General features: G+C 37.6%; 1 protein-coding gene across 1 annotated transcript in view; it reads right to left on the bottom strand.

Moving 5' to 3' along the window:
* Positions 1-12845, bottom strand: part of LOC127639166 (adiponectin receptor protein 2-like) — a 37559-nt gene that overhangs the window by 6044 nt on the left and 18670 nt on the right. The window contains exon 3 of the mRNA XM_052121046.1: positions 2823-2996. Within this exon, the coding sequence (XP_051977006.1) occupies positions 2823-2996 (174 nt within the window). The remainder of the gene's footprint in view (positions 1-2822; positions 2997-12845) is intronic.

Genomic DNA, 12845 nt, shown 5'->3' with positions numbered 1-12845 from the left:
GCTGAGCAAGTTAGTTAAACTGTATACACTTAATACATATTAATATTTGCTGGTAACATTATCGCCTCCTTGATTACTGACGTTTTTTACATCAACTGTAAAATAGAATGCATGTAAAGTATTTAATGTACTGCAGTACAGCATACTTGCAATGTGTTGACCAAGCATTCTAGTCTGAATTTTCTTATTGCATAGAGTAGAAGCAGTTTTCTACCATCTGGCCTAACTGTTCTTGTTGCAGAACCATGCAGTTCTTTGTTGATCCACTGTACTTTGGCACAGTTAAGTGAGTAGTCCCACAGTAACCTAACCGTGCTGAGAAATCCAGACCGGAAACGGTTTGTTATCGAACCGTGCTTAAGTGGAAATGCTACTGGAACTGTTGCACATTGTGCACAAAATAATTTCGGCCCAATGGTGGAAAAGAGATTTTGCTTACATACTCAGACGACTGGAACTTCTGTTTCAGAGTGACTATTTTGCCTCAAGTAACTTCTAGTAAATTCTAAGTAAATTTTTAAGAAATGTTACTGAAATGTTTGGCAATTCTGTTGAAACTATTCTGGAAATAACCTCACAACCCACGACTGCCCATATTTATAAATTATAGCTGTAAGTGACATGCCCAAAGTCACTTAAGTGGACGTGACAACATTGGGCTACTCTCATGGAAGACTTAATGTTACGTTAAACAGTCAGAAAATAAAGCTAATTTCCCACTAATTCCCATAAGTGCATGTGACCTTTATTAGGTGAAACCAAATCATTTAGCCTCATGAGCTTTGAAGGTGCAGAATGTTTTCCTTTATGAAATGTGAAAGAAACAACCGCATGTGAATTTTTTTTTCTTCTGCACTATTTAAAAAACTAGCTTTCCCAGTTACTCTATACCAGCTGTGGTCACACTGCTGAGAAACAGAGAACTGGTTCAGTTTATAAACCGCTTTCTGCCAAATCAGGCCAGTGAAAACCCAACCCGTGCAATCATGCCATTTACAGGCGTGGCCACAAGATTACATGTAAAAAAGTAACGCATATAAAACCTACAGGCCAGAGGAGCCTGGGTATATCAGCGAATAGTGATGCTGACTACCACCTCTGGAGTCGCGAGTTCGTAGCCAGGGTGTGCTGAGTGACTCCAGCCAGGTCTCCTAAGCAACCAAATTGGCCAGTTGCTAGGGAGGGTAGAGTCACATGGGGAAACATCCTTGTAGTCGCGATTAGTGGTTCTCGCTCTCAATGGGGCACGTGGTAAGTTGTGCTTGGATCATAGAGAGTAGCATGAGCCTCCACGTGTCGTTAGTCTCCGTGGTGGCATGCACAACGAGCCGTGTGATAAGATGCACGGACTGACTGTCTCAGAAGCGGAGGCAACAGAGACCTGTCCTCCACCACGAGAACCTACCAAGTAGTGGGAATTGGGCATTCCAAATTGGAAGAAAAGGGGAATTTAAAAAAAGAAAAAGGAAAAACTACAGGCCAGGACTATGAGAACTAAACCTAAATTATGAAATGCCATATTTGCCTCTATAGTGTGTGCTACTCTCACTTTACATTCAGAACATACTTTTACATACATTACACAAAAACAATGAAACTAGGTCAGGTTGATTGATTGGTTGGCTCGATGCCTTTATGTCATCTGTCAAGATGTGTTTTCAAACTGAGCTTTCCTAGAAGTGTTGCTCTCAAGTCTCCTGTACCTGAGTGCTGATATTGAATGGCACTGATTGGATCTTGTACTGTGTTTGCTATTCAAAACTGAGAGCTTTGCTTCTCCCCGGGGAGGAACAAAGAGCCATAAGTAGAAGGCCTTCAAAAAGCCAACAAAATTTGAGCTGTTTATGGGGAAAATCACATGTTACCAAGAAGTAGTCTTTCAGCTCTTTTTCCTCTGTATCTAGCATTCTCTCAATAAGAGTCTGAGATTGCTCTAGCCAGGAGATGGGTGTCTGGTTTGGCAGGGAATGTTCATGCAAAGGCAGCAATGAGCACTTAGCTCAGGTGCGCTGTTGTCACTTTAAAGGTATAGTTCATCAAAAAAATAAACTTTGTCATTATTTACTCACTTGTATGACATTCTTCTGTGGAACTTTAAAGAAATGTTCCGGGTTCAATACAAGTTAATTTAGACTTGTTGCAAAAATCGAGGTTACAGTGAGGCCCTTACAATGGAAGTGAATGTGGCCATTTTTTGGAGGGTTTAAACAGAAACGTGAAACTTATTTTATAAAAGCACTTGCATTAATTCTGTTAAAACATGTATTATTTTAGCTTAAATTGACATTTTTACAGTCGTTTTAGGTTTTGTTGATACATTGTCATGGTAACGAAGATATAAAATTGGCTAGAACTATACAGAAAAGGTTTGTAATACCTTTACAAACATGCATATTGTTTATGTCTTGTTTCTATACTTTTGAAAAATGTGAATGTTCAAAAATTGGCCCTAATTCACTTCCATTGTAAGTGCCTCGATGTAACCTCGATTTTTGCTTTTTTTTAAAGGAAAGCAAGAACAAGTCAAAATAAATTGTGGTAATCAACATTATGCCACAAATGCTGTTGATTGAGCTTAACTTGTATTGAACCTTGAACATTTCTTTAATGTTCCACAGAAGAAAGAAATTTATACAACATGAGGGTGAGTAAATAATAACAGAGAATACATTTATGGGGGAACTACCCATTATAAGTATCTGAGATTGTTTGTTTAATCTTGCTCTATGGCCCTAAATGCATCGGTGTTTATGGAGTATGAGATGGGTCTAAGCTATGAAATTAAAGGTTGTGTCGTGTTGGTGCGTGAGGGATGATTTGACCTTGTGCACAAACTCCTCCACCCTCTCCATGGCGTGGTGCGCCTGCAGCAGAAGGCCTTCATCAGAGCCCCTCTTCTTCTTCTCCTGCTCTTCTTCTTCCTCCTCCTCCTCCTCCTCTTCTCTGTCTGTTGTTTCCTCTCTGTCTTCATGTACTGCCCTCCTCACAGTAAGGCACTGAAAACACAAATAAAAACGGTCATATTTCACAGTGAGTGAATATCAACCTTGTTTCATGCCAGGGGGTTGATTCTCACGAAACCTGTCAAGAAAACATCCTGGTACTATTTTTATTAAAAAAAATCAAGTAAAACAAGAAATTATATTTTGTAATTGAATTATTTTTTTTTAATTGTAACATGATTTTCACGACAGTTACACACATTTTACCTTTCATTACCGCAAATCAAAGGATGGTCATTGTGATGCTCTTTACTGCACTGTGAAAAATATTATTTAAATTGTATTTACACATTATAGCTGTGCTAACTTGTCACAGCCTTTCATTTTCAGTGATTCAGTGCCACAATACAGAAAATCTAACATTGTCTTTATGCAAAATATAATTTCATATCTTTTTCTGCATTGATTTGGGGTTAAATATAACCAGAACATTGTCTTGGCCTGTTTCATGAAAATAAACATTTTCAGAATTTACTTCAGTGTTTAAAAAAACATTTATAAAAATACAACACTCGACACTGGAGAATAAAAAAACAAAAACAAAAAACAGTGCAATGCTTGTTTAAAAATCTATAGCAAAACATGGCTATAACTGTTAAGGCTGTAGGTATACACTGATTTTCTGTGCTTCGGATTGCACCTGATCAACCACGTTGCCTCATACTCATTTGACTGCGATTAAATATGAACATGTCTGACGCATGCACACTACAAATACTTTGTGATACTTTTTAGCACGGTCAACTGCAGATGCTTGTGCCGACGATATGCACAGACCAGAAATGTCCACGTGTTGAGAAACTCTGGGCTGCACGCGTACAGTCCGAGCAGACTTTGTTGTAAATGACATTTGCATCACACGTACTGTGCTCGGAGCAATCAGCAACGTGGATATCCACCAAATATTTTGGCCTTTAGACTGTCAGCACACTAAAACTCATCTTTAAATAAATCCCCTTTAATGCATTACAGCATACAAATCTTAAAACTGGAAGAAAACAAAAGAATGAAAAATTAACAAAAGTCTAGATAAACACAATAGTCGACCTCACTGCCCTCACTATTCAACCATCCTGACCAATACCCATTACATATGAAAACACATGCAGTCAACCTGGACTTGCTCACTCACTCAGAACCCATATAAAAGGTCTTTTAAGGACTCTCTCCCTCTACAAACATATACACTCAATTTAATTAAAACTGCATTGATTGGTATGACCTTGCTTATGGCATGTTCCCAGCAGTTTGTGTGTTGGAGGCAAAGCCCTGCTGACTCTCACCAATTTCTCTCTCTCTGCACAGCATGTGCTTGTAATAACAATCAGTGCAGTGTGCACAGGGGGCATAAAGATAGGCCCCGAGAGGCTTAAATATACGCTCATCTATCAAACATATGATGTTGAACACAAAAGGGTATATGTGCAAACATCAGTAACACAAACTATAAACCGTATCAGGTAAAGAACAGCAGTGTTAAAGGGACAGTTCACAGAAAAAAAAAATTCCTCCATGGAAATTCAATGGAGATGTTTAGCAGAATGTTAGTCTCAGTCACCATTCACTTTCATTGCATCTTTTCCATACAATGAAATTATCTAATTTGTGTTCCAATGAAGACGGCGAGTCAAGTGTTATGGGCTTTGAACAACAAAGGATGAGTATTTTGGGTGAATTATCCCTTTAAGAACTCAGGAACTGCTCTGCTCAAATAGAAGTACTATAAAACACACACACAGGCTTTCCCAGGACAGACTAGACTGAATATATAGTAAGTTGGCTTTGCCACAAATCAGGGGCAAAAGAAGGTGCCCCAAACTATTGGATAAAAGGCAGATAGAGTAATATTAGAACACAAGATCCCCAGGGTCACAGAGGGTGAAAGTGTAAGGTGTTTCAAGGACAAGGTTATGAAGCCTCTCTTAAGCAGATCACACTTGGCTAGAGGGACAATCAGACTCTCTGTAATCAGTGCTGACGTGGTATTAGCGTGGTTCTAATTCCCTGGTTGCTTTGTGAATTGCCCCCTCCTCTGTTCTCCTGCTGAAACACAGACACACAGCTGGAGGGAATCTTCAACAGAATAAGGTATGACTGAGACAATCACAAATGACCTTGAAGGCCCTGCAGTGGAGCATCAGCATCACTTACAATGAACAACCAGCAGGGTCCAACTGCAGAACATCCAGTGGCATTTTTACAGTGTTGCTATCCACACACAGATGACAGAGGTAGATGATTCAACAGTGGCTACATCTAAACTACTGTTTTCACTTTGTAAATAGGCTGCAAAAATCTATGCCTATAATTGTCAATATTTGATTTTTGATCCTCTGTGGCCGGCACTGGAGGACTCTACAATTAAAATGGCTTGGTTCTGTAATCAATCAATCAATCAACCTTTATTTTACAGACTCTTGGTCCATTCAGAAGGCACAGACATAACATGCAACAATACATAAATCAAAAACATATACAAAAAGATAAAAAAGATACAAAGATAAAAGGAGAGGAAAAAAAAAAAAAAAAACTAAAATACGGCATTTCTATAAAGACACTTATACCAGCCTTTCCATAGTGATGATTGGTATCGTATGGCACTAAACCTAGCATTTACTAGCAGCATCACAATGCTGTTCTGGGAGTTATTCAGGCGACAAATGAATTTGTAGGCGAGTCTCCTCAGTAATGCCTGAAAAGTGCAGACCCCTGCATTACAAAACAGGTCACTTGCACTAGAGCACCTGGGTTTGTTGAGCAGTGTCCTCATACAGTCATTATAAGCAACTTAAGCTTCTGCATACTAGCCTTTTTAAACTTAGACCACAAAGGAGCAGTATACAAAGGAGTGCAATATGCTTTGAACAGGCCAATTTTGACGTCATCCGTGCACCTGTGGAATTTTCTTACCAGCATGTTAGCTTGGGCATATAATATGCGACGCTGCCTGTATAAATCCTCATCATCAGATAACTGATCTGTAATATAATGACCCAGGTATTTAATTTTATTACAAACAGTCATCACTTGTCCTGACAGATAAAAGTCTGGAAAACAAAGATCTTTATCCACTTTTGTCCTACATATTATCAGAGCACTCTTTTTGGCATTATACAGCACATCAAATTTCACCCCATACTCAGAGCAGATATTCAGTAACTGCTGAAAACCAGCACTGCTAGGAGAGAAAATGGCCAAATCATCAGCATACATAAAATGATTAACCAAGGTGTTACCAATTATACAACCCAATGTAAGATAACAGTAGCCTCCAGAGATGAAATAAAAGCAAATCACTGATTCCTCACAGGGATTTGCTTGTTTTGGTTAAACAATCTACACTGGAGCCAAACCTTTTCAATAAACCAAAGTGTCATTCATCTGATCACAATATATAGTCAGGACATGAAGTTACTTCTACAATTTTAAAAACTACTTCAAAGAGTTCTCATCAAATAATCTCCACGTGCTGCAATGACAGCTTTGCAGATTCTTGGCATAGATACTCAGGTGACATTTCACCTCACGCTTCCTGCGGCACTTGACATAGATGTGTCTGTTTTGTCAGGCACCCACCCAACTTACCGTCTAGCTGATCCCACAAAATCTCAATGGGGTTAAGATCCATAACACTCTTATCCAATTATCTGTAGTCCAATGTCTGTGTTTCTTTGTCCTCTCAAACCTTTTCTTTTTCTGTTTCAAAAGTGGCTTTTTCTTTGCAATTCTTCCCATAATGCCTGCATCCCTGAGTCTTCTCTTTACCTGTTGTACATGAAACTGGTGTTGAGCGGGTAGAATTTGACATGCGAGGTGTTTATTTCTCAAACTAGAGACTCTGATGTTCTTATCCTCTTGTTTAGTTGTACATCTGGACTTTCACATCTCTTTCTGTCCTTGTTAGAGCCAGTTGTCCTTTGTCTTTGAAGACTGTAGTGTACACAGTTTGTATGTAATCTTCAGCTTTTTAGCCATTTTGTTTTATCTAATTTTGACCTTAAGACATGCCAGTCTATTGCACACTGTTGCAACTCAAAAACAAACACAAAGACAATGTTAAGCTTAATTTAATGACCCAAATAGCTTTCAGCTGTGTTTGATATAATGGCAAGTGATTTTCAAGAACCAAATTAGCAATTTATCATGATTACTCAAGGATAAGTTGTTGGAGTGATGGCTGTGGGAAATGCTGTCTAGATTTGATCAAAAATTACTTTTTTCAAATAGTGATGGTGCTGTTTTTTATATCAGTAATGTCCTGACTATACTTTGTGATCAGTTGAATGCAAATTTGGTGAATTAAAGTACCAATTTCCTTCTGAAACAGCAAAATCTGTACATTATTCCAAACTTTTGGCCCCCAGTGTAATTCTGGGGTTTTATTCATTTTGGACTCTTGTAGCTTCAATGTCTGTGCTAATCATAGTAAGGAAAGGCTAATAAATATTTTTTAACATTCTAGAAATTAATTTAATAAATATCAGCCAAATAATCGGTTATTGACCCTTTCAACCACCTTACTTGTTGGTATCAGGCAACATCCACTATCAGTCAACCTCTAATTGAAATATTTACTTTGTGCAACTATCATATGCAACCGCCGGACCAGATGTGATGCATTTAATTTAAAATCATTAGTGCAAAGTGAGAAATATAAATTTTTTGACTTACACATGTGCTACTACCTTCAGTATCTGAATAGTTATCAATGTAGAAGTCAGAAATCATTATTTACTTTGCAAATATAATCACAACAGGTATTTTGAATTACAAGTGATTGTGTATATGTCATTTATTTCTGCACATGCAAAACCTTCATATTTAAATCATATTTATGAATTTATAATCCCTATTTGCTCAATTATATTTACATTAATTGTCATAACTAATAATAATAAAAATGTAAACTGAGCGTTTAAGTCACTGATATGTCTAACCTACAGGGTCAAAGGCTACTCACTACATCACTGACCTACTATATTTAATGTGTGTGATGAACCAGACATATACAAACACAGTGAAATTAACAATAAATGTCCAAGATATATTTTCACCTGACATGTGTTCCATCTACCAATAAAAATTTGGGACACTGCTGGGCCAAGTAAATCTAGACCCACCTAGAGGTGTTTATCGAGCAGAGGTCACGGTTAAAAGGCTGACCAGCTTACAGTGAGTCTCTCTTGTCGTCTGCAAGTAGAGCAGAGCAGGACCAGAACCGAATCTATAATGCATGAATAACCTACTTCCCATGCCTGCGAGCAAGACAGCATTTTGTAAGAGTGTGTTCGGGTCTCTGTAATTGTTGAGCATATTAAACGCTCTCGTCTGCCACAGTTTCTAACTAAAATGCTTGAAGTCATAGAAGATAATTCACGGGTGCCATCCACAGCTCTGAATAATATATTACCCTTGTACATGTGTAAATGTACACAAGTGTGTGCGTGTGTGTGCAAATTACACATGCAAGTGAATTATACACACACACCCTTAGAAAACAATCTCGAACAAGCCTGCAAACACGCACACCTTTGAAAGGCATGTGTGAACACAGTCATACAAGCAGTCTCTCAATATCTGCTAGTTCTGCATAATGAAGTACATTGCACATCTTCACAGCAGATACATTTGTCATCATGAGAAATGCAGCCACAACAAAAGAGCTTTCAATGAGGCAAACACCATCCCAGATAGGGCTGGGCGATAGGATAGAACAAATGCACCAGCTTTGCGTGGTTATTAGTGGGGAGGAGGTGGAACGTTCTTTTCACACATTCATATACAATTCAACAATGCAATCACAAGTGTGCATACATCGGCTATTTTACAATGTTTTTGAATGTGCCATCCAATCATAAAAAGTAAATGGTTCTCTAAATGAATTAGTTTTCCTGTTTAATGTCTTGTATTTAACCATTTATTCCATGAATTCTTCTACTTTTGCACAGATGCAACTCTTATATATTTGTTATGAATAATCTGTTCATAATGTGGCAAAATATATATTTGAATAAATGATAATAAAGCTGGGGTTGGTGTTATGAAGAGGGGAAATGTAAAACAGAAAAAACTGGTTAAGCCACAAAACATTCAGATGGGTCTTCCACAAAGTTGACAGATGCTCCAATGCAACATTGTATTCCAATGTTCCTGTACTCTTCAGCATGTTCGTCCAAGCTTAACAGCTACAGACGGTCTGATTTTGCTGGCTTTAGCGTGACTCAGATGTAATACCCCCATCCACCTGCTCTGAAGAGAAAACACCAAACAACACTGCCAGCATCTTTAGGAGATTTGTTTCTGTCATGTTTTTCCTTCACTGATCAGAAGGAGAGAACGCATATGGTCAAAATAAAACACCACTTATAGTTAAGGATGTACCAACACCTGCATTTGGAGTAAAACTTTAAACTAGATGTCAAATATAAAGCAGAGAGAACAAAAATTTCAGGTAGCTTCTAATAGCAAAAGAAAAAAAAATGAATGAGGATTTATTTTACACAGAGCATTTTGCAGCCTTGTTTCATTAAGGGAACTAGATTGACTGACTTTGAAAGGAGTAAATGCAAAACGTATTTTCTGTCCAATTAAACACACAGGGTCTTGGCAGGAGGTCTGCAGGGCTCTGAGGTCTTGTCTGAGATTAGTTAGCCAACGGCAGGTCATATTGTATTCCAGCCCACGTCTGGATGTCAGATTAGAGACAGATCAACTGGATAATATGAGAGTACTTTACAGAGAAGGGCTGAGCCAGTCTCATATGGCGTAGGCCTTGTCTTCAAAAACACTACAAAATGATCTAAACGAGAGCTTTATGGATTATTAACATCAAACCGCTACTTTATAGAGCCATTATGATAGTGTCCTAACAAGCTGTGACACATTTCGTGCGTCAGGTAATTTTTTCTCTTCAATGAAAGCAAAATAATGCATGAAGCAACAAAACCACAGACGATCTGATTATATTTGATGTTTTATATACACAGCAAGATTTTGGACCAATGTGATTTCAATGTGGGTGGGATTGAACCGTAATGAAAATAACCAAGCAAAATGCTTTGTCGCAAGTTGCAGCTGCATAGAAAAAACAAAAAAGTGTTTTGTTTGTTTGTTGTTTAATGCCATGCCAGCTTCAATGGCAATTTTCATGACAAAAATGCAATTAAAAGGTAAATAGTGATTAAAAACCTACTGTATATATGTTTTTTCAGATCTACTCAAGTGTTTGCTGAATAAAACTCCAAGGAGTTAAACCTGGCACAGAAAAACATGGAGATTAACAGAGGGGAGATTTATGGGGTCTGGTTAGGACATGGCATGAAGGTTTATCTGAAAGTATGTTCCATCATTATATGACCTCATTAAATGCAAGCAATAATGTGGTGTGATGGTAGACACCTCTGCAACACTGCTTAAACGTCACCTATAAATAAGGCTAATGTTGTGTTAAGTCTGTCAAAACATTTAAGCCAAGTACACTGGCACCTCATCATGGAGAACATAAATAACGTACCCCATGACTTTGAAAGACCCTATGAGACATTTTGAGAGAAGCATGTGTTCAGTAACAAAAAACAGCAACAGAAGTTTGGCAGAGTATCACGAGTTTGGTGGGGATACAGCCCTGCACATTTCAATTCCTTGAATGCTGGGAACATCATGTTGCTGGCCTCTAGAATGGCATGTTCACTGCGGGAGGGCCATGTGTCACAGTCAAACTCAAAAGAACAAAAAAAAAAAAAAACAGCCTCACACCTACCTGTGCTCTAATATCTCAAAACCAGAAGAACACCGAGATCTTATAACAGGTGACATTTGACAACATTGTGTGCTCGTTCATTTTAACAGCTTACGGTTTTATTACTTGCAAAATTCTTCTAATCACCCCCACTTTTCACCACAGTGCTTTAGTCCTTTGTTGTCTTGCATGTCTTTCATCTGATAAGCTAACAAGTGATAGTCGTATGGCCTACACGGATGGAATTTTATTAGTGCAAATCTCCTTCCTACTGAAAGACAATTCCTTATCATGTAATTCCACATGTCTCAGCATTACCAACATGTCACAGGTCAAGGGTTTGAAGGTCAGTAATGATCCACATGTTTAAGCACTTCTGGTCTTCTACAGAGAAAATCTGCCATCCTCTGCCAATAAGATTGTATGTGCACCCTAGGACATTCAATTGCGTAACAGTGTGGGTTGCCGGAGTCCATTGCCACATGTTTACATTCGATCGACTCAACAGCATTGCTCAACTTACAGTCTGGACCGCAGATTGTTTAAAGCTGAAAAGTACTTCACTAATCTGTTCCTGCAAAATAACATATTTGTCCTTGGTTAAATGAAAGCAGTTTGCAATCCAGTTAAACAGGTTTGGCCCTCAGTTTCCAATGTGACTGTTAATAACCATTTCTAGCTACCGCAAAACTACACATCATTTGGTAATACTTTGGCCATGTTCTACTACCAATAAAAAGACTTGTGCTACTCTTTGAGGGTCCACACTTCAGTCCTCTTAAAAAGAACCAAACTCAGACCTTTTCCACAAATAAAAAAATCATATTCAAATTGTACCTGTACCTGTTTTTGCCTTTATGATACGGTCTTAGCCCACTATTCATCATCATTATTTTTTGGAACCCAGTCAACTTGAATATTATGTTATTGTAATATTATAATATTAGATTAATAATAATAATAATAATAATAATCATTTATCATCATCCATAAATAAAGTATTTGTAATATACAAGGAATTGCTATTCGGTACAGTTAAACAAACAAGTTCTAAACCATCAAGATTTTATTATTTTAGCATACAACTACATGAAGAGTTTCTGTGTAGCTGAATTAACAACAGCTCCTCCCTGCAACATGGGGTGTATTATTTTTATATTAACATGTAGTGCCAAAACATATTTTTAAATACGCAATGTGAAATTAAAGTGAATCTGGGGTTAAAACAGGGGTGCTTACATTTATGGAAAAAGCTCTACTTTTTCATAATCATTTTCATAATAACTTTTTTTGTCCCACTGTACATTTAGGATGGGCATTCATCAATAATTTGGTATTCGAATATTTATGGTCTTAAAAACAAAACAAAAAAATGTATTTCATTATTTAATTGAAGGTAATTAAATAGAAAGAGACGTAAAATATTTGTCAAAGTTTACGTCAACATAAATAAAACAAATCAAGCTTCTAATTATGATCAAAACAAGCTTATATCATGTTCTGTGTTTTTCTTTTTGTATTATTTAAACAAGCAATGCGTGAAAAAAAAAAAGAAATACAGTAGAAAGCACGCATTTAAGCTCACGCAAAGCAAAGAAAAAGAAACCGCTAATGAAATAGACTGACGCAGTTAATGTACAGGACAAGTGTAAACACTCGGCATATAATAGTTATGTTTATATTGTATCTCATGTCATGTTTTGTTGAGAAAAACAAGCATATCCACATTAAATGTAAATATCCAGTTTAACTGATGGAATGTCCCTTACCTCAGCTAGCATAGTCTTTCTCGGATGCCATGTTTGTTGTTTACAGAAGAGTCACAGGGATTACGTTTCAACAGGGATGCTGCTTTCTGAGTTGCACGTATAAAGATTTCACCGCTTATCCAGTACATTTAAACAGAAACCCAGCTTTCTCACAGTAAGCCACATTCTCACAATAACCCTCTTTTCTGGTGTCCATCTGAACGGTTTACCAATCAAATGTGATCAACTTGTGTCCACAACTCAACAGCGCCACCCAGTGCATTCTGTTATAACAGCCAGTTTTAGTTTGTGTTCAGGATTTAACATGCATCTCACTGTCTATATGGCCAGCAAAGC

This window comes from Xyrauchen texanus, chromosome 47, assembly GCF_025860055.1.
Source record: "Xyrauchen texanus isolate HMW12.3.18 chromosome 47, RBS_HiC_50CHRs, whole genome shotgun sequence".
NCBI lineage: Eukaryota > Metazoa > Chordata > Actinopteri > Cypriniformes > Catostomidae > Xyrauchen > Xyrauchen texanus.
This window is presented reverse-complemented; position numbering and strand designations above follow the sequence as displayed.